The following is a 26,723-nucleotide window of genomic DNA, read 5'->3' as shown; positions in this document are numbered from 1 at the left end:
TCTCCTTACTGTGGCGTGTGTTTCTATTTTATTAGGACCATCTTTTTGCTATTCCCTTTCTTTATTATTCTTAAGCCTAAGAGAATAGAAGTGGTTTTGATAAAGTTTTTAGTAAGAAGCTAACTTTTACTTGGATCTTAAACTACTAGCAGTTCAATGTTGATGCAGATTCTTCTGTTGTTAGATTCATGTGCTGCATCAAACATCGAGTTTGTTCATGTGTGTTTGAACCTGATCCTGTGTTTACATCTGAATTTTCATTTCTGATAGAAAGGCACATCATTAGGTTTGTTTGGTTTTGTGGTGGAGATGCCTCTTTGCAGTTTTGAGCTTCGTTACTCTTTAGTGGCGGGCGTCTGTGGGTCGTGGGGATTGGGGTCATCTAAGGGCAGACAGTGCAACTGTTGCTCTCATACCTCAGATCAGAGCTGTAGTTTTTCCTCTCCTCTACCTCAGGAAAGACCTCTAGGTTAGCTGCACAGTCATCAGGAGATGCTTCTGATTCAGTCATGAACTCTAGAGGTATCATCTCTGGTTGGTGCTCACATGAGATGTAGGAATCTATTTGTTGCATATTGTGTCTTAACATCTACTTTGAATTAAATGTTATAAGGAAACAGATTAGCAACTAATGAACGTGGGAAAAAACTCAAATGTGACTATTTATAAGTTTAATGACAGATTAATTCATAAGCCCATGATTTTTCTGGGAACAAATGTACATTGTTTTCACCTTAATGCTTATCTTTGATTTAAAGTCCTGGTATAAAATTTAACATCAGCGACAGCAACATCCTGACCAATTATCCAAACCACGCAGACATCCTAGACTGTCCAGAACTAGTGCGTGATCTGTAGGATTAAGAGGTTAACTCCTATAACTTCAAACAAGTGCTTAATAATAAAAGCATAAAGTACAAAATTTGAGGTGACTTCCTTTCTTAATTAATTAGACTGACCAGGTGGGAGCGAGAGGCTCTGTGCTGGCGCTCGGGACGTCCATAAAGCCGAGCAACATGACAGCACAATGGAGGAGGAACAAAGATTTTTTTAATATGTTTCTGTCCTGTGTCACAGTTTGAGATTGTCCTGGTTTATGTCCCTTTTGGCAAACTTACATAAAAGTGACCCTGTACTGTATTTTATGACCAGATGACTTTTCCCCTCAGTGGCTAATTTGTCTCAGGCCTCCATCTTAAAGAGAAGTGAGTAGGAAGTTCAGCCTCTGTCTCTGTGAGCTTTCATTGCATTCTTTCATTATTTTTGCTCGTTTTTTTTTTGCCACTGATGATCCATAAATTGTTGGGAATGAGTGATTAAGGAAGTGCTGCTTAGTGTTAGTGGCACATGCGCATATTTGGCATGGTTCTGGTGGGTGAGAGGAAATCACAGACAAGAGGAAGGCTCCTGCTGGGAACCCTTCAAGGAAATTTAACTTGGGCATGTTTTGATCGTGGTGTTTATTACAGAAAATGAAGTCATATCTTACTAACTATTGTTATGTGTTAATTTGATTCTCCCAACACCTGCAAGAAAACCATGGAGTAATGCATTAATAGAGCTGCTCTACATTCTCCCAACTGGGAGCACTAATTTTTCCTCAGAGATTAGTGTGGATGAGAATGGTTCTTTTCTTTTTTTATATGTGTGTGGGGGTACTGGGGATTGAACTCAAGGGTACTCAACCACTGAGCCACACACCCCAAGCCCTATTTTATATTTTTTAAATTTAGAGACAGGGTCTTACTGAGTTGCTTAGCACCTTGCTGCTGCTGAGGCTGGCTTTGAACTCAGGATCCTCCTTTCTGAGCCCCTGAGTCCCTGGGATTACAGGTATGTGCCACCATGCCTGGCAGAGAATGGTTATTTTCAAAACATTCCATCTGGCAGTGCTTTGCAGTGGAGGCCTTAGGAATCACCCCTTTGCTGTGAAAGGTGTGGCGGTGGAGGCATAGGTGGAGAGCCTTTCAGATAGGGAGGCTCGCATGCAGGCCCTCAGAGGAAGGGCAGAAGCATCATGTGAGGAGCAGAGCACATGTGCTGGTTTCCTTTAGAGATGGTTTGCGTTCATAAAGACTTTGAATGAAACTTCATTTAGTTCCTGAAATGGCATCAACTTCATCGCTCTTAGTGCAGTTGCCTATTGGAGGGAATTAAATTATAGTCACAATGAATTGTTGAATAGCAGCTGCTTTTTTAAAAAATTAGTTTTCATATACTTTGTGAAAGTACAGTGTTTTGAATTGGACTACTACCTATTACTTTCATCTTTCTCTCCACCTAGAATAATGAGGGATTTCTGCATTTAAGGCTAGATTCTTTCTTTATTTGCATAATAATGTAATGGCCAAAAATGTGCATTTTGGAGTTCAGAGCAGCTGGACTCAAGTCCTGATCTGGTCTAAGGTGTTGGTGAAATGCCCAGGACACATTATCTGTAGCAGTTACCACAAAGAGCTCAAACGTGACAAGTGTGTGAGAGCTGTTAATGAAACATCAGGAAAATTAGTATAGGACAGATTTTTATGTCATAGCACAGTGACATGGGCAGTTATGTTGGCATCGACATGGCCAGCTTTTGTTATGTATCCTGAAACAGGATCTGTTTTATCTTAGAACAGTACAGGTTGTAAAAAACAGGTCCCATGTTTAATAGGCAACTAAATTTTGAACTTTATTTTATGTGATAATTAAATTACTAACTAATGTCTCATAGTTCAGGCTTCTTTGTTAATTGAGGAATGTTTTGGTAGGGAAGAAATAAAAATTCACCAGGTTCAGATTTTAAACTAATTATACTTTTAATTGTGCTGGCCTCAAATACTTCCAATATTATGAAATATTTGGTCAGAGGAAGGGTGAAAGCATCATTTTAGGAGCAGAGCACATTTCTGTTTTATAGAAATAATAATTGTTTCATTAGAATTTTTTTCCAAGACTTTTTTTGGGGAATTGAAAATTACCCACCCTTGGTTGAGAGGAATGTTATTTGAAAGTGAAGTTAGATGTCAGACTTCTTAAGTAATTATGATATCATATGACTACTGGGTAAGTGCTCACCAAAGAGGTTAGAGTTTGTATTGTGAAAATCCTGTATTTACATGGCATTTGTCTTGTACTTATTTGTCTATAAAATCATTTATTCAGCATGTCACAAGGATGATCTTTGATCTTTATGAAATGTTTGCCAATATGTAGCTGAAACTTGGTACATAATATCAATCTACAATCCATTAATTTGGCTCATCTATATACCAAAAGTAGATACTGTGTACTCAGACACATCAAAGACAGTACGATTGTTTGATAACTTAGGTAATATTTAGATTGTGCTTCATCTACTTTTCTTTAAGTTACTGACAGTGATACTACTTAAAAATGTATTGGTTTGAACTTTCTGTTTAAAGAAAGGAAATTCTCATCTAGAAAGACAAGCATTCTTCTGGAGTGACTGAACTTTAAAGCAACTGAAATGCTAAACTATGTGTATGTAAAAGTCACATTTGTCTTTTAGTGATTAAAAATTAGGTTAGCAAGCAAAAACTGAAAAAACATAAGGGTATGTTGACAGTCAAAAAAGTTAGAATAAAGTATATTGAAAGGATCAGTTTTATGGGAAACATTTCCTGTTTTTTTTTGGAATACAGGAAAAGAAATTTTAGGTTTTATAAGGCTAGAGGTAAGTATTTTATATTTTAAAAGTTTATTTCAGGTAGAATTACTTAATATTTAATGCTTACATTGCACATCAGTGAATATTTTTATAAGCAGTTGATTTTTAAATAGACTTGTGAAGGGCTTAGATGTTTTTAAACCATTTTTTGAGGTATCAGAATGATAACTGTTATTGATTTTTACATCCTTTTTTAAATACATAGAATTCAAGATATATTTCTGATGTAATTTTTAAGAAAGTAATGGAATACTTTATGTTACAATGAGAATTTATTGCATTAAATGACTTAAAATACTTTACTCAATATTCAGAATAAGATTTTCTTTTCTTCCTGCTGTTATTTTGGTTCAGGCTTCCTCATTTCTCACTTGGACTATTTAAGTTACTTTTTTTTTTCTATAGCCAGTTTCATCCCCATACAAAGTAACTGCTATAGTGCCTTTTAGCTTTGCTTCCTTAACAATTAGTTGTATATGTACCTCAGCTCCATAAAATCCTTGATAGCTTCTAATTCCAACAAAATAGTCTAAACTCTGGTGCATTACACATAGGAGCATCTTATGTGTAATTTGGCTTCCATCTGTCTTAAGCCGAGTCTTTCCCTTGGCTCCCTGCCTGCCCTGTGTTGTGTCCCTACCAACTCACCTCTCCTAGAACAGGCCCTGTCCTTTCTCACTCCACCTCTTCCTTCACATCGCTCCCTCTGCCAGGAAATCAGTTGTTCCTCAATACACTCCTGCCAGAATCCTTTTCCTGAGTGTTATCTCCAGCATGATTCTTTTGTAATTGTGACTGCTTTGGGTTAGGATTGTGGTTGTTCCTCAATGTGTCTTTAACTTGAATACTTAGGGTGCTGGGGTGGAGTCCTTGTGCAGGGAGACAAGGGTGAAAGTGAGCACTCTCTGCTGTCTCCCTCCGCTTGTCTTGGGGGTGTGGGACCTGAGTGTGTTCCAGCAGAGCCCTGTGTGGGATAGATGGGTTCCTGCAGTTCCTTTCAGGATGTAATGTTTTTAGAACCTTGACACAAAATAAGACTCTTAGACTGATGCATTATTTTAGTGCAGCTTGGTTGACTGATTCTGAACCTTTGCAGATCCCTGACCATCCTGAGCTCTGTTTATAGGACTGGATGTCTTCCCAGCCCCAACCCTGCCTGGTTCCTCAGCTAGCTGGGTAGATTTAGGATTTTATGTGTCTGGAACCAGATGTACTGTTTCCCACAGTTCCTAGAGTGTTTGCCCCGTTGATGGCATGGAGCTCAGCCTCACCACAGCTGTCCTGGCTGGACCTGACCTCTGCTGGAACTCACAGCTGCCTCTTCCCACTGTGTCCTCAGGGTCCTGTTCTGTTGATCTGGTGCTGCCTTGCTCCCTGTGCTGTCTGCAGGTTTAGGAGAGCTTGTGGCTGGAGTTCTTCCAACTGTGCTGTCAGCTGTAGTTTTTGTTATATAGTTGCTGAGAAGTTGAAGTGAATTTAGAGGATGCTGTTACTACTGTTAACCTCAAATCTTACATGCTGAATCCAATTCTTACATAAAACAGGCACTAGATCTTCCCCCTGCATTCAGACATTATGAAAGATTCATATTTATTTACTATTTTACTGTTTTTAAAGTATTCTTACGTATTTTATTTCATTTGGTATTTTAAATATCTGCTTTGTTTACTAGTTTCCTAGATAGATGCAGTTCTAGTGGTTTCTTCTTGACCTTTCCACCATAGGTAACCCTCACCTCACAGGTCAGGGAAATGATGTGGAAAGACCACCACCAACAAAAAACAAAACAGAAAGATTCAAATGATTATTATTAACAGGTGATTATTGAAAAGATTGTATAAAATCAAAAAATTATTTATTGTTTCCAATAAGAAAATTTAACAAGAAAGTTGGACATAGGATTAATACATAAAGTTAATAAATACCAGCAACAAAGAAGAAATCCAGTTAAAAATTCCTTTTATTCCCTTTAGGCAATGAAGTAAATCTAATGAACAATGCTTAAACCCTTAAGCATTGTTCATTAGATTTATTTCCAATGGAACCAATGGAAGGAAACAAAATATCTTATTAAAGATGTTAAAGGGGCTGGGGATGTGGCTCAAGCGGTAGCGAGCTCGCCTGGCATGCGTGCGGCCTGGGTTCGATCCTCAGCACCACATACAAACAAAGATGTTGTGTCCACCGAAAACTAAAAAATAAATATTAAAAAAAAAAGATGTTAAAGAAGACCTGAATAAATGGCTGGATAGTCTGTGTTTGTTAGAATCAACACTATTCTGATAAATATACTAAGAGGTTTTCTTATAGAATATGACAAGCAGTAATGATTTTATGGAAAATCAGAAAACCAAAACTAGTCAAAGTAATTTTGAAGAACAGGATGATAGAACTTTTCAGTCAAACATCAAAACTATAATGAAATATTACTTCACACTTATTAGAATGGCTATTAGCAAAGAACCCAGAAAATAAGCATTAATGAGGATATGACGAGATTAGAATTCTGGAGTGTCATTGGTGAGAATGGAAAAGTTATTGCTGATAGACAAATGTGGTGGTACCTCAAAAAAACAAAAACAAAAACGAAACTGAGAGTAAAATTACCATTGGATCTTGCAATTTCTCCTCTGGGCATATAACTCAGGCAGTTATTTGCACACTCATGCTCGCAGCAGTGGTAAGAGGATAGGAGCATCCCGAGTGTCCAGGGACAGGTGAGTAGATGAGCAACATGTGATTATGCATGCATGAGATATTATTCTGCTTCAAGGAAGGATGTGCTGACACTGCTGCAGAATGGGCAAACCCCAGACATTATGCCAAGTAAAATAAGCTAGTCCTCAGCGGACAAATACTGCGTGATTATGCTCAGGTGAGATACCTCAAGTAGTTAGTTACATTCACAGAGGAAGTAGAAGCATGGCTGTCTGGGCTGGGGCGGGCACAGTGGAGCTGTTGTTTAATGGGCTCATAGTTTCCATTTAAGAGGAGTTCTTGGAGATGACTATTGGAGATGCCACCGCAGCATGTGAACAAACTTCTCCCATGAACCTTATTTAATTAGAAATGGTAAAATGGTGAATTTTCTGTCTCATGTATTTTATTACAAGTTTGAAGTAAATGATAAACATGATAGTGTTTTGTTATGTTTTGGGTGGGTTGATGTTATTGGGAGGGTTACATGGATGCTGCAACAGTCATGGTAATGTTTTTTGAAGTTAGGTATATACCTGGGTATAGTCCACCTAAGTTGACATACAAAGCCAAATAGTGTGCTTTTTATTATTTAATAATAAATAGACACGAAAGCCGAACAATGTGCTTTTATTATTTAGACATAGAAGGAAAAAAGATGATTCATTTCTTGGTGATGGGCTCACATTAACAAAACAGATGCTACTACATTAAACTAGTTTATTGATTTTCAGTGGAAAAATTTATTTACATGCATGTACCACCCAGCTTTGCTCTCATTTATCAAGGGCTGTAAGAAATGCAGAAATCTGGGAGAGAGAGCCTGGCGAAGCTCACCCAGGACCTGGTTTAGAGAGAGAACAGACACCTATAGTTCTTATGTGCTTGTGTACTGTTTCTGCCATAAAGCACAGCTCTTTTGTAGTATTTTGGAGTTTCTAGTGCTTTTGTGTAAGTGTATTTTTGCCAGAAAAGCATTATGACACTTTATCTAAATTGTCATGTGACATTCCTTTATTTTGAATTGCAAACCTGAATATCTTTTCTGCTTTGTGTAATAATGTAATAAATAAGAATCCTAATCTTTTTTGTCTAAATATTAGAGTGTGTGCTTGGGTCTTTTATGAAAGTGGAATAGTAGGATATTGACTAAGATGTTCTCTTGTATTAAAAGTTTCCCATGGGACTGAGCATTTGACCGTGGTATGAGCTTGCTATTGTAGAATTGAAAATTAATGTCTGGTGAAAGAAGCGTTTATGTTCCTTACTGAAATTGTAGGTTTGTCATATGTTTAAAGCTTTCTTCCCACTTTTCTACTTTTCATTCTTTCTTTTGTACCTAATTTCTGTCTTTTTGGGGTAGTGGAAAGCATGGGCTCTAAAGGTTGGCAGACCTGAATTAAAAAGTCAGTTCTGAAGTGCATTGAATGTATGACCACAGGCAAATCACTACTCTTGAGTTATTATCTTGTGGATAATAAAATTGAGCCTTTTCTTTATTGTGAGGATTTGATAAGCACGTAGAAGAAGGCTGACGAGAGCTCTGCATGTTAGCTCCCATCTCTATTTCACAGGAAATTTATTACTGAAGGCTTAATTAAAACAGAAATAGAAGAAAAGAGTCTCACTGACTAACCAGTAAATTGTTTTGATATGAAGTAGTGCGGTGAGAAGTAATTTCTCCCCAAATTTAGAGTTACATTTAAGTTTTTATAGTCCAGTTCTTTCATTTCAGGCTAGGAATTTGTTGTTTTATTTTATTTACTTATAGTCTGGAGCTTATCTAATATCATGGGAAATTTCTGTCCACAAATTTTAATATAACGAACATTTTGAACTAGCAATATTAATGTTTTTATTGTAACTTACCTAAAATACTTTTTTGGGAAAGTTTTAATAGCTGGAGTATTTTATAGTGTCAATTTTTCCATCTTGTGTAGATCACTGTATATGTTTTTAAAATAGACTGCATGACATATTAATATTCAAGAGCATCTCACTATTGACCACAGAACTCGAGGAGAGCTGTTTCCTTGGGCAAGCCCCTTTGTGCATGCGCTTAGTGGTTGTTGGGTAAGGGGGACATTGGATGCTCTCCAGAAATGCTTGTTTGCAGTTTTCTTGTGGTTTAAAATCATTAGTCCTCCTTTTATTTTCTGTTCTGCTTTAGTGTTCCCCCATGACTGCATGTGTGACAGGTCAGCCTTGATGCTATGCTGAGTAAACCTTATCTTAAAGTTACTAAGAAACCCTTTTCATTAAATGAAAACAATGACTTGATCTTTACATGTTCTGTGAACGTAAAGGTTTTCCCAGGCTTTCTTAGTGTGTGGAGACATGGCATATCGAGTGGTGTTTGCATTCCTTATAGGAGGGCCAGATGTCAGGAGAAACCTTGTTTAATTGTTCATCACCATAGAAACATATCAAGTTCTTAGTGATGCTTTTGTAAGTACATTGTCGTTTCCACTTCACTGATATTCAGTATAGAGCAATTAAATGTATCATTGACCAGCACAAAAATTCCAAGAAGCATTTATAACATTTCAGTATTGTAGACTATCCATTCAGTGCTTATATAAATCTAAAATAAATCTGTCTCTGTTTAGTCTTTACTAGCCTACTTCATCTAATTTAGCTATTATGATGTTGAAGTCATTGTAATTTCACAATAGTACTGGCATGAACCAGTGTGATTACATATTTATTCTTTGAAAACAACATGGCACTTCATTAGCAGAGAGTACTTATCTCAATAGTATTTTACATGAATATGCTCTGCGCTTGTTATGCTATGATCTTAATCAAAGGGAAGGGTTTCATTAGAGGAACTTAGAGTTGTACTTTTGGGGTGGGTCAAGATATGCATTCATACTTGAGTGTAACAATACTGTGAAGTTTCTGAGGCCCTCGTAGACATAGCAACCTAAGCATTCAGAATTATGTGAAGGAAGTGCAATTGTTGATGGTAAAGAGAAGTCCTCATAGTCCTCTTATCTTCAGGAGGCTTCTCACTTTTTAAGGTCAGCCATAGGGCCCTTCTCCTCCCTTGATGATATTTTGTCCTCGTATTGTTTGAGGGTATTTCAATGAGGTGTTCTAACATCTGATGAATATCTTAGCTCAGTATATGCAGGAGTAGAGTTGATAGGAAGCATCCCCTTGGAGTTGGCTAGCTCCTAATTCTGGATGGAAAAAGGACTGTAGAGTAGGCATATATGTTGTCCTGCTGGCAATTAATGGTAGTGATAAGGGCTCATCATGCTTTTCATTACTTTGCAGACAGAATCACACCCAGAACCCTAAAAATCTCATGTGTTACATGCCATAAATCCTGCACTCTTTCAGGCTTTGTAATATTCTTATGCTCTCAAGAAAGATATTAAGTTTATAGATTTTTAGTACTTCTGTAAACTAGTTGACTCTGAGTTAAACAATGAAATTTCTGATTATGTATAGTCCTGTTATGTCTTCCTTGAAGTTTTTGAAGATAAAAAAATTTGCTATATTACATTTAATGAATAAACTTATCTCTTCCCATTAGTTTAACTAAAAGTTCATGAATGTGATAGTTAATTGATTTTGTCTCATTTAATCATAAAAAAGAAAATAAAATTTAAAAAGGGAAATACAACTGTCACATCCTTATACTGGATTAAGTCAGAGTAATACAGAGTAACAGTCATTTCTTACTGTAGCAGCTACCCTTAGTAGTTCATTGAAAAGTTATGTTATACCAAACAATTTTGATGGCTTATACTGTAGCAGCCTTTTTGTAAGTGTAATATTGTTAATTTATTCTTTTTTTTTAAGAGAGAGAGAGAGAATTTTTTAATATTTATTTTTTCAGTTTTCGGCGGACACAACATCTCTTTATTTATACATGGTGCTGAGGATCGAACCCAGCGCCCCGCGCATGCTAGGCGAGCGCGTTACTGCTTGAGCCACATCCCCAGCCCATAATTTATTCTTTTTTATATAGCTGAAAATCATATTTCTTTTTGCAATTTTTTTTTTTTTTTTTGTCTTTCAAACTGAAAGCATTTCCTATGAAATCAGGAGCAAGACAAAATGTCCACTCTGACCTCTTCTATTCAGTATAGTTCCAGAACTCTAGCCAGAGCAATCAGGCAAGAGAAGAAAATTAAAGGGATACAAATAGGAAAAGAAGTCAAACTGTCTCTGTTTGCTGATGACATGATCTATAAGACTCAAGGAACTCCACCAGAAGACTTGTAGAGCTAATAAATGAATTTGGAAAAGCGGCCGGATACAACATCAACACTCATAAGTTAATTACTTCAACTGTGATTCAGTTGAGAAAGAAACGAGGTAAACCACTTCTTTCACAATAAGGTCAAAAACAAAAACCAAACAATGGGAATTAATCTAAGAAAGGAGGTAAAATCTTTCTAAAATGAAAATTATAGAACTCTGAAGAAAGAAACTGAAGAAGACCTTAGAAGCTGTAAAGCCCTCCTATGTTCCTGGATAGGCAGAATTAATATTGTCAAGATGGACATGCTACCCAAAACAATATACAGATCCAATGCAATCCCCATCAATATACCAATGACATTCTTCACAGAACTAGAAAAAAACAGTCCTTAAATTCATTTGGAAGAGGGCTGGGGATGTGGCTCAAGCGGTAGCGCGCTCGCCTGTCATGTGTGCGGCCAGGGTTCGATCCTCAGCACCACATACAAATAAAGATGTTGTATCTGCTGAAAACTAAAAAATAAACATATAAAAAAATTCTCTCTCTCTCTCTCTTTAAAAAAAATCATTTGGAATAATAAGAGCTGGAGGCATCACAATAACTGATTTCAAATTATACTACAGAGCTATAGTAATAAAAATAGCATGGTATTAATATCAAAATAGACATGGAGACTAGTGGTATAAAATAGAGGACACAGATTCAAATCCACATACTTACAGCATCTGATACTTGACAAAGGTGCCAAAAATATATGGAGAAGAGATAGCTTTTTAAATAAGTGATGCTGGGAAAACTGGATATCCATAATTAGAAGAATGAAATTAGATTCCTATCTCATCCTGCACAAAAGTCAAATTAAAATGGATCAAAGAATTAGGAATTAGACCAGAAACTTCGAACTGCCAGAAGAAAACAGGAATAATACTCTTGCACATTGGTTTGGGCACTGACTTCCTTAATAAGACCCCTAAAGCTCAAGAAATAAAACCAAGGTCAATAAGTGGGATGCTATCATATTAAAAATCTTCTGAAGGAAATGGATTAATAGCATGAAGAGAGAGCCTACAGAAAGGGAGAAACTCTTTGCCAGCTCTTCCCCTGACAGAGTTAATATCCAGCATATATAAAGAACTCAAAAAACACATGCCAAAAAAACAAAACAAAACAAAAAAACACAAGCTAATCAATAAATGAGCACATGAACCCAACAGACATTCTCAAAAGAAGAAACACAATGGCCTACAAATATGAAAAAATATTCAACACTCTAGTAATCAGAGAATTGCAAATCAAAAGTGCAGTAAGATTTCATCTCATTAGCTAGAATGGCAGTTATCAAGAACACAAATAATAAGTGCTGGAGATATGGTAGGGAAAAAGGTATACATTGTTGGTAGGACTGCAAATTAGTATAACTACTGTGGAAAGCAATATGGAGATTCCTCATAGTACTAGAAATGGAACCACCATATGATTCAGCTGTCTCACTCCTAGATCAGCATACTATAATGATACAGCCAACTTCAGTATTTATGCAACACCATTCATAGTAGCCAAATTATGTAATCAACCCAGTTTTCATCCATAGATGAATGGATCAAAAAAATGTGGTATATATACACAATGGAGTTTTACTGAGCCACAAAGAAGAATGGGGTTATGGCATTTGCTGGTAAATGGATGGAAATGAACAACATCACACTAGGGAAATAAGCCAGCCTCAGAAACCAGGGATTGAATGTTTTCTCTCTAATGTAGAAGCTAGAGCAAAACAAGGGAAAGAAGGTAGTGAGGGGACTCAGATTTCATAAAGATATAGGAGGATAAGTAGGACAAGGAGATAAGGAGGGTGGGAAGTGCGGGAAAAGGGAGGAAATACGGAATGAATTTAACAATCATGTTGTATACATATATAAGCATACCATAAGAAATTTCACCTTTATGTATATGTAGAAAGTACCAATCCAAAAAAAGTAAATAAATAAATAAATAAGTGAAATGAAGGTCAAAAGGGTAGAGGAAGAATAGAGAGTAGAATAGAGACTAGGGGAAGGAAGAAGGGGAGGGAAAGGCAGAGGAATGGGATTGAAATAAAATTTTGTGTATGTGTGATTTTATCGAAATGATCCAACTACCATGTGTAATTATATTGCTCTAACAAAAAAATATTGACCAATTTGAAATACATTTTGGAGCAGTTTATATGGTTCTACTACAGAGAGAGTGGTGTTTGTTTCTTGTCTAAATGTTTCTGGCCTGAGAGCTAAGGCATGTGACTGCATTTCTTCCTGATGTCCTTGTAGAGATGTGATACAGGAGCGTCTCTTGGGTGGGTGTGGAGGCAGGGGAAGAGAGGGGATGTTGTGGAGTTGAACAGTAGAGTCAGAAGGACTTGGTGTTTGGATGAAAGCTCAGCATTGGGGGTGCAGGAAAGTAGGTGACAAGGATATTTCACAAGTGTTGGCATAAACAAAGTGGATAATGATACCGTTGAGGTACATTTCACTGAAGGAGGAGCAGATACAGGGAATAAAATGATGAGTTGATTCTAGAAATAAGTTTAGGGTACCTGTGTGTATCTTAGGAAAGATTGCAGTTGGTTTTTATGGGCCTTGGTCACAGTGGTAAGATTTGGTCTAAAAACATACAATTCAGGGTTGTTGGCTCCAGGAGGAGTCAGAGCATATAAGGAAAGAACAGTGTATCAGTGAACCATCTCCACCAGATTTAGTTGAGCTACTGCTTCAGGATCAGTGTTCAGGAAAGGGCAAGCCACTTTTTCAGAAACTCTAATAATCGCTTGTGAAGAGATAACCATCTGGGATTGAGCTATGGGAGAAAAGAGACCCAAAGTATCTTCTTTTATCCGATCAAAGAAAACCATACAGAAGCAGGGTAGAGGAGGAAAGCCGAGGGGGTCACAGGCCACTCTGCCGTATCCTACTGAGGTAGAGATAAAGTCAGCTACAGTTGGAAGAAAGAAGAGGATGGATCACAAAGGAAGGAAAATGCTTTAAAAACCATGATGGGAATTGTTAGAACCAGCCAAAAGCCAGTGCTAAGATAGCCAAGTAACACTGAGGCCCACTTCAGAATGTTGTAGCCAAGGTTTCTGATGGTTTTGTGAATCTCTTTTACAGGGTTGAGAATTCAAGGAGTAAGTCATTCAAGGAATTGTTTAAACTGGCCTGGTGGAAGTCAGTGGGGCAAGGACTACTAGAGCATCACTGAGACTGGATTGTCATGAAAACACACTACTAGTTCACAGTGCAGGCAAGTGAAACAGCACTGGTGGAAGGATTGGAGAGGTCAGGGAAGAAGACATTGTGATCACAAGCACCTGGGCAAGTCAGCGGTCTGAAACTGGAGAACAGTGGGAAGTTTTGAACTGAGAGCAGTTTCGAAGTTGAAGATGTTAGGCATTATTAGAACATTTGCGGGCAGCTATGGTAGAATGGAGGTTAAGTTAGTTGGACCCAAGCTTGTACTATACTTATTAGGGCAGAGGACATTACGGCAGCCACTTAGGAGCTAGGTGGCTTCCTAGTCATGAAGGAAGATGGGGTTGCTTCTTAAACGTTTGTAGGTGGCAGAGACAAGGGGAAGAGGATGATAAGATGGTAGTTGAGGTAGTAAAACATCGATTTGGAAATAGAAGTGATAATTATCAGAAGGGATAATGTGAAGCATGTGTTAACTATTACATTGTGTTGACTGAGTACCAGATACTGTGCTAAGCATGTTGCACATACTAATTTATCTGATCTTTCTAGCAGCCCTGTGAGGTGAGGGTGCTTTTCATATCCCCCTCTTCACAGGAGGAAACTGAGGCACAAAGAGATATAGTAATTTGCAGGGTTATATGCTAAGTGGCAGAAATGTAGTAATTTGCAGGGTTATATGCTAAGTGGCAGAACCAATACTTGAACCCAGCAGTCAATTCAATTGCTAGAGTAGAGGCTTTAACCAGCTTACTGTACTGTCGAGCTTACAAACTGAACTAGGAAAATTTTAAGTTGTGTTTTGGGTGACAATCTTGAGGAATTTAACTTTTATAAGAAAAATTGTAATATTAGTTTGTTTTAAAAATTATTTAGTCATATAAACTCACTATAGAAAATTTGGAAAAAATAGAAAAGCATAAAAGTGTATAAGAAAAACAACTCTCCAAAATTGTAACCCTAGAGATAAAGACTGTTAGTATAATACTGATTACACTTGCTTGCTCTGAATGTACTTTTAAAGACTGAGGTCTGCAGACTTTAATTCCACATGGTGGAATTGTGTTATGAACATTTCTCATAGTTTAAGACGTAGCTTCTTACTCTGCATAAGTGTCATAATTCATTCAGTCTTTTATAGTTGGATGTGTAGGTTCAGTTTGTGTGTATATATGCTTATCTTTAATATCTGAAAAAAATGTTTATGAAACTTTTCATACTATTTTTGGAATAAAATTAGCATGGAAATTCTGTTGTTTGGAAGTTTCAAATATACTCATCTGTAAAACAGTCATGCTAACAGCTTTTACTGAAAAAAGTTCTTTGCCAATATTTTTAGTTTCTTCAAAGAATAATGTTCTTTTGTTTTTTCTCTCTCTTCTGCTCGAGTCAGTTTTAACAACATATATTTCCTAGAATTGGCCCCTACCCATCTCATCCTGTTTCTCAATTCATTGACAAGAGAATTGTATTTGGTATTCTTTTGAAAATGTATTCTGTATCTTGTTTGTATTTTTTTCTCATTCCTGCTGTTTTGTTCTTTTATTGTCTTGATTGTTCTAGCCAGATAGTTATCTAAATCCTTTTCAAAGAGCCATCTTTTAATTTTCTTACTATTTTGCTTTTTTTTTCCCGTTAATTACTACATTTAATTTCTTCCTTTATCGTGTCTTATTTAGTTTTTTTTTTTTTAGGTTTTGCAAATTTTCTTTCTTAATACTTATTTTTTAGTTTACCTAAAAGCTAAAAAATAAATATTTAATAAAAAGTTTTAGGTGGACACAATATCTTTATTTTTCATTTTTATGTGGTGCTGAGGATCAAACCCAGGGCCTTGCTAGGCAAGCGCTCTACCACTGAGCCACAACTCCAGCCCAGGTTTTGTAAATTTTGAGCACTTTATTTCCTTAATAATAAAACTTATTTGAATGTCTGAATACAAATTTTCTTTGCCCTGTGAGGTTTTTTTTTTTTTTTTTTTTTTTTTTTTGTACTGGGGATTGAACTCTGGGACACTTGGCCCCTGAGCCACATCCCCAATCCTATTTTGTATTTTATTTAGAGGCAGAGTCTCACTGTGTTACTTAGAACTTTGCTTTTGCAGAGGCTGCTTTGGACTTGCTATCTGCCTGCCTCAGCCTCCTTAGCCACTGGGATTACAGGCATGTGCCAACATGCATGGCTTTCACTGATTTTTTTTAGTATGGTTTTATTATAGCATATACAGCTGATTTTTTTTTTTTTTTTTTACCTAATCTGCCTATATAGTTATAGTGGGTATATTTGGTTTTTATGTTTTCTGTGTCAGTATTTTTTTTTATATATTTTGTTGTTACTATTTTGCTAAACTTGTTTTCTGCTTTTTACTAATGTTGATTGTTCTTTTCTATAAAAGCTTAGTAATACTGCTTTTGATACCAGGTCCTAGTACTGTAACTTTTTAAAAAAAATATTTATTATTTCTTAGAAGTAGTTGAACACAGTACCTTTATTTTATTTATTTATTTTTTATATGTGGTGCTGAGGATTGAACCCAGGGCCTCGCATGTGCTAGAGGAGCGTTCTCCGCTGAGCCACAACCCCAGCCCAGTACTGTGACTTTGATATTAGTAAGATTAGTGTTAATCTTAAATTTTAATAGCATTATTTCAATTTCTCTATTACCAGAATAAAAAGGGACATAATTTAAATGACTTCTATTTAAAATGGAGGTTTTCTTGAATTCTTTTTCTCCTTCTATCTAAACATCAAGTTGTTGGTAAGATGACTAGAATTATCATCATTAAATCACTTCTTTCAAAAAAATTTTTTTTGTCACTGCATTTTAGTGTGTAACCAAACAGGTAATCATTTATATTTGTCTCTATTTAAATTTTTTTTTTTCATCATTTACCAGCATTTCTGTGTAGCCATTTCCCAGGCCCAGTTAGAAGGGTCCCCTGGACCACTACAGTCAGCAGAGCCATAGAAGTTTGAGGCCCTCCTGCCTGCAGTCCCCTTCATACTCACGTGGGTATGTGTGATTTCCCTTCCCCTCAGGACGGAGAGACTGCCACTTTAGCCCACCTGTCCTTCTTTGTGCGGCATTTGAGTTGGGGTAGGGTGTGAGGGACGATGGAGCTTGGAGAAGGCCATGGCCTGCCCCGTTAAGCAAGAAACCTTTATCCCTAGTGACCTTATGACTGCTTGTGGCCAAACCAAATTCCTAATGTCTTCAGGTGACACAAAGCTCTGTGGCCTCATTCTTGGCACCATTTACTGAGCGTAGGACTTCTTCATTCAGCATCATGCCTGTGAGATCTCTAAGCTGGTATTGCTGGCCTTAGTGTTCCAGTCAGGGTGACGTCCATCCTGCTAGTCATGGCACTCATGGGTTTGTCCACGTCCTTTCTATGGCACAGCCTTCTGATGTGCACCAGCAGTAGGTGCATGGACATCTTTGTCAGCTTGCCCACTATTTGGGATCATTGCTAGATCTGGATAGTCTTTTCATATTCCTTAACCCAACTTGGATGGGTGCTTGTTCTTTCTTTTCGATAATGCCAAAACTGACAAGTCCTGTGAAGGCTCTGAGACTTTATCCTGCGTGAGAGCTGACAGCCTGCCAGGTTTGTGGATGTTGGCTGGAGACGTGAGATTTCTGGGTCAGAGACAGAGGGCTTTGTCATGCACAGCACAGTAAGGGCAAAAATTTCCCGAGGAGGTTTCTCTTGACCCTGAGCCCCACATCGCAACATGTTCAGCTAGGTAGAGGCTGCCTGCCCCACTGTGGGCGTGGGTCACAGCTGAGGAGACCCAGGCTTGGGCAGCCCACAGCATTCATTATGGGCTACAAGCAAGCCTGTCTGACCTGTGATTGGAGGTCACGTCTCTATTGTCCTGGACAGTAAACAGGTCTGTCCTCTGCTTCAGAGGGCACAGTCCAGATAGAAGGCTGAGTGCTATTATGCTCATCCTAAGAAGGCAGCCCAGAATAAAACTGTCTCTGCCTCTGTCAGGTGTCGAGAAATGGCAGAGACTGAGGAGAGGTGCCTCCTGACTGAGGGGTGTGTTTGAAGAAAACAAGTGGAATTGCTAACAAATATTTCTTACCTGACAGCCAGAGAAGTTTGTAAGTCTTATTGTGACTGGCTTCCCAAAATTTATTATCATGATGCTTATACTTATGTTATTATAATTATTTAACATAATTGTAATTTTGAAAACTTTTTTATTTGTTTTATTAGTTATACATGACGGTACAATGACTTTGATATATCATACATTTGAATCAGATGGGATATAATTTCTCATTTTTCTGAGTGTACAGGTTGCAGAATCATATTGGTCATGCAGTCACCTATATACACACAGAAATAATAATGTCTGTTTTATTCTACTATCTTTCCTATCCCCCCATCCCCTCTCCTCCCCTCCCCTCCCATCACTTCTCTCTACCTAATTTTATAATTTTTTTGAATATTAAGTTTCAGACAGATCCTAGGAGCCCTACTGTATTATAATCCAACAATATTAAACTGTTTAGCTCAAATATCCTGACTCTTAAAACCCACGAGTTACATGTTTTGGGAACCCTGCTGGTTGTCTCACATTTTTCTGGGGATAGGCTTGAGGCAGAAAAGGTAGCTGGGAGGGCATGACACACACTGCCAAAGTCCTCCTCTCTCCTTACCTGTTTTGTGTATAGGCACCAGAATGTTTAATGTGTATCGACTGTTGATTAGAAGAGAGGGTGGGAGGAAAAGAGGGTGAAATCACCATTGAAAGGTGATGGTGTGTTTTGGTGTATGAAGTTGTGAAGTGGAGATTTAAAAGCTTCTCCAGTAAAGAAATACTGTGGATGGCCATTATGTTTGGCTGTAGCAGTTTATGACTTTTTCAGTTTCTTCTCAGGTGAACAATAGCTGCTTGGTGTTAGAGCTCATGTATTAAGACGCAGACCTGGTTGGTCCTGGCTCTCCAGCCTTCCTTAATGTGTGCACTTCGGGTGAGCTGGCGTTCACATCCCATGTAGTGTTTCAAGTCTGCCAAGGGCAACCCTGTGGCAAGGCTATGATACTGTTGAGGGGTTGGCAAGAGAAAGCCACTTGCCTCAGGTTCTCACGCAGGCCTTGGACTAAGTCTCCATGGCTTTAAGACATTTCCTCTCTATATTGAATTTGTGTAACTAGGGTGCTGTGATTTAAGTGCATCCTATGTCTATTGAGATAATAGAAAAGAATATTTAGGACAAAATTGAAATGAATGTATGTTTTAGGTCTTTATTTAACTTATAATATGGAGTGAAAGATGACGTGATTTATTGAGAAACACATATATACTTATAATTTTGTTGTGTTAGATGTTATAGGTATAAAACAATAATATACATCTTTAAGTTTAGGTACAGAAACAATTATTTGGTGACTTTGCAGGAGTATAAAGAAGTTTCTGTGTTTGTCTTGTTTTCAAGTTTAAAAGTCTGGCCTCTGGTTTGGTCCCTAGGTCAGAATTTATTTTACATTTGAAAATGTACGTAATGATTATTATATTCCAGCCTTGTGAATTAACACAAATTCTATCAAATATGAGAAGGGAAGTATGTGCAGTTGCCATAGTACCCTTGGAGTTTGTGGTGTTGGATTGCAGCAAGTAGTTCTGCAGCTGCACGCTAGAGGGCTCCGGAGGCCACGAGCTGCTGTGTGGGTTCTTGCCATGGGAGTTGGTGCACCATGCTCCCACCAAGCTGTGTTCCCCAGACTGGCCCTCTGCTGCAACAACTGCCTTGGAGCCCCTTGATTAGAATCATAGGCAGAAATTCATAAATTATTTTCTTTGTGAAAAGTGTTAGGAAAGTAATTATTCAAAAATGGTTCCATAAAGTGTTTTCATAAATTTTTTTTGTAGTTTACTCCAAGCTTGATAGTATTTACTATAATTTTGAAAACTCAGTCTATTCATTATAAACTAAGCATTTTATATTTTTTTAATAAATAAAAATTTAAATAAATTTAGATGTAATAAACATTATGTAATTTAACAAGGTAAATTTCATAAATATATAAATAAATCTAATAAAAGTATTTCCTTTCCTCCCAAAGGATTATATAGGCTTTTATATGGACCGAAGCCTAATTGTTTATGAAATGAAATAAAATATTAAAATCATCTCTCTCACACATTTTCAGGGGATACGAGCCCGCATCTTGGAAACTCTGGTCATGCTGCTGCTGCTGGCATTACTGATTCTTGGGATAGTGTGGGTGGCTTCAGCACTGATTGACAACGATGCTGCAAGCATGGAATCTTTATATGGTGCGGATTTGCTTGTGTTAATCAGTTTCTATAATGGAGACCATAGTTTGGGATATAATTACATATGACTTTAATAACATTTTAAATAATTCTTTATATAGTTCACCCTTGATGTTGATTTATAGAATTAAGAAGACTTTAGATGTATTTAAGAAATGAATGTACGTTTGTTTTATATATACAGGATGAGTAAGAAGCCTTTTATTTTTAATTAATTGGTTTCTGTTCTTAAAATTTTAGAGAGGCTCTTTTTTTTTTCCTTCCTCCAAACAGGTTTTGCAAAAGGGTTATTTTCTATCCTTCTATTTTATATTTTTTTTATTCATACAGTTTAGAAATTATATGGTTTAGTACACTCAAATAAGCAATTACAATGTTTATTATACTTTAAATATAGTCAGCCTATATTAAGATAAAACATCTTAAAGTGCAGTATGTTGAACTTATTAAAGTTATTTACATTTTTTATAGACCTCTGGGAGTTCTACCTACCCTATTTATATTCCTGTATATCATTGATGGGATGTTTGTTACTTCTCTGTAAGTATTTTTCTGACCTGATATTGATAGGAGAGTAGTTGTTTTGTATTCTGGGAAATTATGAGAAAGCTTCCTGGTGAGATTCCTTAACAACTTGGAGAATTTTTAATTATTCAAGATAAATTCGATAAACTGAAATCTTGAAATAATAATATGCTTTTTTTATTCTCTGAGGAAAGCCTTTCTGCTGGGTTGGAAAAAGAGAGAGGGACACCCCCCGACACACATTCTTATACTCTGTCTTGCTCGCTTCCTGTTCACATGTCCAGTACCCCACCCCAACCCATTCAAAGCACCAGAGTCTATTTGTAAATGGAAATGGTAGGCCAATATGTGATGAATTTTGTGATTTTTATTTCAAAACTTGTTTTGTTTTACTTGAGGCATCACATCCTATCTTAGGGATTAGCTGTTAAATGTATTTCAAAGGACTTAGGACTATAGTTGTCACTATTAAATATTCTTTTCAGGTTCTCACTTCTACCAGTACATGAAATTTAATCTGGTCTTTGCTTGGTTTTATACAATTTATTTTAAACAAAAGTACTTATTGTCATCCCACTGTTAGAATCTTAAGTGTCCTGAACCTTCTCTCGCCTTAACTACCTTTCATCAGATGTCACGCTGCCCGCCCCTCACACTGCCCCTCTAGTCTCTTCATGGGTGAAATGCAAGAACCTTCTGACAGAGAACTGGGAGAATCTGTTGGAGTCGAGAATTTACTTAAAACAATGCTATTTGAGTTGTTTTATTTTTCTGTGCTTTATCTTTCTGAGCTCTAAAGTATATATCTCTCTGTTGGTGGTCTTCTCATTTCTGCAGTGTGTACACCAGTTGGCCTTTCCCGCATGTTCACAGTAATGGGCCAGTTGCTAGTGAAGCCAGCAGTAAGTATTCCATTAAAAATTATTTGGCTTGTTAATTAAATATGTTTACATTTGAACTTCTTTTAGATTGTGAATTAGCCTTTAGAAATAGAGTATTTTTGTAGGTTTATCACTTAAATTTACATTTTTTAAAATCTTTTTTTATGTTTAGAAACCATATTTGTTTTTGCTTTAAAAGTACTAATTATAGGCACTTTGGTAAAAATTTGGCTAGGCAATTTTAAGAGAAAATTTTGCAGATATTTACAGATATTCATTGCTTTATATCAAACAATTCTATTGTTTGAAAATTAACTGCATGTTTTGATTTATAAAGCAGAATGCTTTTGAAAATTTGCACATTATATATTATAATTGAATTATACTTTGCTTATTCTTTTATTTATTTCTTTTTGGTGGTACTGCGGATTCAGTCCAGAGGCACTCTACCACTGAACTACATTCCCCAGAGCTTTTTATTTTGAGAGAGTGTATCTCCAAGTTGCTGAGGCTGGCATCTAACCTGTATTCCTCCTGCCTCAACCTCCCATGTTGCAGGGATTGCCCAGCTCTCTATATTCATTGAAAAATGATTTTCAATAGCAGAAAGATCAGTAGAGTACAGAGAAGGGAGCAGGAGGAGGGAGGAGGGGAGGGAAAGGAGAAGTACTGGGGATTGAATTAGAACAAATTATATTCCATGCTTTTATAATTATGTCAAAATGAACCCTAATGCTATTTATAATTAAAAAGAACCAATAAAAAATTGGAAGAAAATAAAATATGTGACTCAAAAGACAATAAATAAGGGCCTTAAGGCCCTTAAAAATGATTTTGAATTGATAGTAATTCTGATGACCTATTCTTAAGTTTCTTTTATCTTTAACTATTTTGTCAGATATTTAATAATGAGAAAATAGTTTCTTGGCTGTAATTAGGAATTTGCCACTTAAGTTATTTTCACTGGATCATCATTGCTGACAGATTCAACTCTAACTCCTTCATGCTGTCAGGTTTTCCTAGCCCATTCTGATTGACCTCTCCTACCCCTCTGCAGTCTTTCTCTAGCTCCCGCATGGCTCTGTGCCGCTCCCCTCCAGTCATGCCTTTGTCCCTCTTACCTACTCCAGCATCAGCCGCAGGCTCTGCCTGGTTCTGGACCTCGTTTTTCTGCTCTAGGCTGAGAATCAAACTCCTTCCTCTGCACTTCTCACGTTCACCTTTTTAACTGACTAATACTATGTTATTTTAGTTATGGGTTTGTCACCCCTATCACGGTGATTCATTAAAGGAAAACCCTGAGGAAATGTTGTAGTAGATAATCATTTAGTAAATGCTTATTTAATTTTGAAAATTATAATCTCATCATATCTTCTTTTAAAAATAAAGTCTAACTTTATATTTGCTCCATAAATGTATGCACACCCACAGCACACATGCTATCAAATCTTAGAGAGGCTTTGTGACACTGCATTCCTATAGTTTCTCCCTGCTTCCTATGGAAAGAGGCCTAAGGTCCTCTGGTGTTCTGAAGTTCTGCTAATGCTCTTCTGGGTGCTCTGGACCACCCCTGCCACTCTGACCTCACCTCTAAATGTCTGATTCTAATGAGAAGACATTGGAAATAGCCTTTAGCACCTCAAATGCTATCCAGTACCTCATGGAGCTGCAAGCTCAGCATGTAGAACCAAACTCCTTATTTGTCTCCCCTCCTCAGGCTAATTTTTCTCCCAAACCTATCTCTTATCAATGACCTCCTCAAAGCCATATTTATATTTGCCTCTTTCTTACTCCTAACACATAATAACAGTGGTTGGTTATACAACCTGTAGTGATAAGCACTGTATCGGACACAAAATTTCATTGCCTCCTGATGATTAAACCATGAGTTAGGTGGTATTATAAATGAGAAACCCATGAGTTAGGTGGTGTTATTTTATGGCTGAACCAACTTCAGTTCAGGGAGATGGCATGTCCTAGGTCACAGAACTGTGATGGAGTAGGTTTGAACCCAGAGGCTGGCTTCAGAGTCCATTTTGGAGCACTGTTCTGTTCTTCCTTGAGCTCCAGAGTAACATTGCTGCTTTCCTGCAGAGTGGACCTCTCCTCCTCTGTGTTTCTTGTATGGTTTCCTTTGTTGAAAGGCCTATCTTCCTCTTGTCAGTTCAGGTCACTGGGTGATGTGCTCCAGCCATCAGCCACACTGGCCAAGACTTTCTTCTCCCTAACTGGCAGTAATCTTTCTTTCTCCAACCTTTCAGAACATTTTATTTAAGTCTCGCTTTTGACATTGATTTTAATCCTATAATTACTTTTTGAATTCATTTGACCTCTTCTACCATTTGAGGTCAAAGACTATGTCTGACCCATATTTAAGCCCTCATTAGTTCATAGTAGAGCAAAGGCTTTGAAGGCAGAGAGCATTTCTTGGGAAGCTATTGTTTTTTTGGAGTATAAAATGGTGATGGTGGGAGTGTTTTTATGGTATTGTAGAAATCAAGGGTATGATGCTCATGGGCACTTGACATATGAACCTCTGTCCTGCTAATGCTGTCACTCATTCAGCACCTGTGATGGTAGGTAACATTCAGTAATTTGCAAGTAAAACAAGCAGAAGTGGTCAGTTCTAATCGAAACAGTAGAAAGTGATGAAATGCTTTGATAGGAGAGAGCCTTCCGATCATGATCCATACAGGTTTACCCCTGTCCACTTGTGTAGGCACCTCTGATTTGTTATCCAACTGGTTCTGTCAGAGGGCCACTCTGTTGCTCCCTTAGGACCATCACACCTTCTGGCATGTGCCACTTGTCTCAGGTTAAGTATTGTCTCCCTGGATAGGCCTCACTGTTGGTTATCTGGAGAAGACTCCTCCCCTTCTTCCCATTCCTTATCCCTCATAGGACAGTCATTCATTATCATTACTTATTTATTCATCATTAATTCATCCTAATTATTTATTTGTTGCCCCCTTCAGGTTTAGGCTTCCTGGGGGAAGAAATGGTATGTCCACCCACTGATTAGCTTAGTTCTAGGACCATAAGTACTTATTGAAAGACTGGGGATTTTTGGATTGCTTTACATAAATATAACATAAACTATTAAAATTCCAGATGTGATAGGGATTGAGTGATTTAGGAATATCATATTAGGCAGCTGAAAGGGCACACAGTTTCCACTATTGCACTTTGTTCACCAACCCCTCATGATTGAGTAAGTAGTTTTGAGTTTGAATGATAGAGAACATTGATACCAGCTCTGGGTTTCTTTATGTTTTCCCCTTTCATAGAAGGATGGTTATGTTAGCAAAGGCAGAACTGGAAGCATTAGGTTTTATCAGTTTTTAAGACAGTGCAGGTAATATTCCATACAATCGGTAATTGATGAGTGAGGTTCTTTTCTTACTATTGTATGGCTTCATAGTGAGTGGCTTATATGTAAAAACACCCATTTCTCTAGGGTTCTGTCTGTTGGATGATTTGTTTGTTTTGGTCTCAACTTATATTTTTAAAAGATTATAATTATTAACATTGTATAGATTAACAGGATCAGTATATTTCTATATATGCACATATTGGCAATGATCATGTCCAAATGAGATGATAAAAAATATTGACTTTATTTTTATATTTTTTCTACATTTTTTTGGTGTATTATAGTTGTACATAATGGTGGGATTTGTTACATATTCATACTTGCTATGTACACAATATAAAAATATAATTTGCTAATATTATTCCCAATACTAAGTCAGCTGATTTTGATATCATCAGTGTTCAATATTCATGGAGTGTTTTTAGTGTATAGACATGACATAAATGGAAGGTTCTGCATGTTACTGATGTAGTTTATAGACTCCTTGAACTAGAAATTCTGTCAGTAAATATAAATGGGAGGACAAATGTTGGACTAGATGATCATTCCTTCCGGCTCTAAAATAACAGCTTTGGCATGAAGACATATTTGCTATATTTAGCTTTTTGATTCTTTAAAATTCATAAATTTGTTTGCCATTGAGAAAACTGCAGATGTTTTTAGTTTAAACTTTAACAATATCCAATTTATATGAATGTAGATTTTGTGAGAATAAAGTTTTGATGTGTTTATTTATACACTAAATTGTAGAAAATAAATACAACATCTATAAAACATGCCTAATTTATAAATAAAATAGTTTGGATATTTTATTTTGGGTTCTTAGTTATTTGAGTGAATATATTATCTGAAATAATAGACCAAGTAGCTTAAATAGTCAATAAACAAGAACTTTGTAATGTTATATAATTGAATAGTTTTGTCTTTAAATTTAGATTCTTGAAGACCTGGATGAGCAAATTTATATAATTACCCTAGAAGAAGAAGCACTCCAGAGACGGCTAAATGGTACATGTATATTACATATTTAGACCAGTGTAACAACTGTTTAATTAAAAAATAACAGATAATTAAAAGAAAGAAATACAAACCTCTTATAGGCTTAAGAGTAACAAAGGGACTTCCAGGTGAAGGGGATCTGCCAAGAGCTGGATGTAGATACGTTGTGATGAGCACAGCTGGCCTCTAGAGAAAGTGGCCACTGGGGGGCCAGCAGCCTTCTACCACCAGCTCTTCAGGTGATTTGCAAGTGCAGAGGTGGTTTGGTCTGTATGCAGCATTAGTGACTGTAATGTCCCTACTTCATTTCCATTCTGCTGAGATCTTTAAGATAAAGAGTAGCATATTTCTTGGACACAAAGGTGCCAAACGTGACTCTCAAAAGTTTTACTTATGAACTCTGTTGTCTTGAGGAATACTGTTGGCTATCAGTTGGTAACTAAGTAGGCACATTAAAGATTCTAAAATTTCATTTCAAATTATGTATTGTTTTTGGTTTCCAGTAAAGAAAAGTGTAATGATAGTTTAACAGAGAAATGACATAGTTTAGGTAAATTTCTTTTAATTTTACCTGAGTGATTTTTCACCCTGTACTTTCCTCTTATGTAGCATTTTTTTAAAAAGTTGAAAAACCACCCTTTCTCCACCAAGATCAGATTAATATCTAATTATGTTTCAGAATCATAATTTAAGAGTAGGTATAGAACGGAAAGTTATTTTTACAATGAAATATTGAGAAATAAGAAATATATCTAGGGGCTATGGCTGTGGCTCAGTGGTGGAGCACTTGCCTGGCCTGTGTGAGGCACTGGGTTTGATTCTCAGCACCACATATAAA

General features: G+C 36.9%; 1 protein-coding gene across 19 annotated transcripts in view; it reads left to right on the top strand.

Moving 5' to 3' along the window:
* Lmbr1 (limb development membrane protein 1) overlaps nucleotides 1-26,723 on the top strand; it is a 160,039-nt gene that overhangs the window by 74,534 nt on the left and 58,782 nt on the right. For 17 of the 19 annotated variants that reach the window (XR_009227878.1, XR_009227877.1, XR_009227884.1 and 14 more), the window contains 4 exons: nucleotides 19,981-20,107; nucleotides 20,579-20,647; nucleotides 21,470-21,534; nucleotides 25,822-25,894. Coding sequence is in view for 11 of the 19 variants with exons in the window: in XM_058582860.1 (XP_058438843.1) it covers nucleotides 19,981-20,107; nucleotides 20,579-20,647; nucleotides 21,470-21,534; nucleotides 25,822-25,894 (334 nt within the window). In the remaining 8 variants the exon portion in view is untranslated. Of the gene's footprint in view, nucleotides 1-13,732; nucleotides 13,866-16,721; nucleotides 17,925-19,980; nucleotides 20,108-20,578; nucleotides 20,648-21,469; nucleotides 21,535-25,821; nucleotides 25,895-26,723 lie in introns of those variants that run through there. The other 2 variants (XM_058582866.1, XM_058582867.1) reach the window with 2 other exon arrangements.

Source organism: Marmota monax, unplaced genomic scaffold (assembly GCF_021218885.2).
Source record: "Marmota monax isolate L192 unplaced genomic scaffold, Marmota_monax_Labrador192_F-V1.1 WCK01_AAM20220418_F8-fsc00226, whole genome shotgun sequence".
Taxonomy (NCBI): domain Eukaryota; kingdom Metazoa; phylum Chordata; class Mammalia; order Rodentia; family Sciuridae; genus Marmota; species Marmota monax.
Note: the sequence above shows the minus strand (reverse complement) of the source record. Positions and strands in the feature narration are given on the sequence as shown.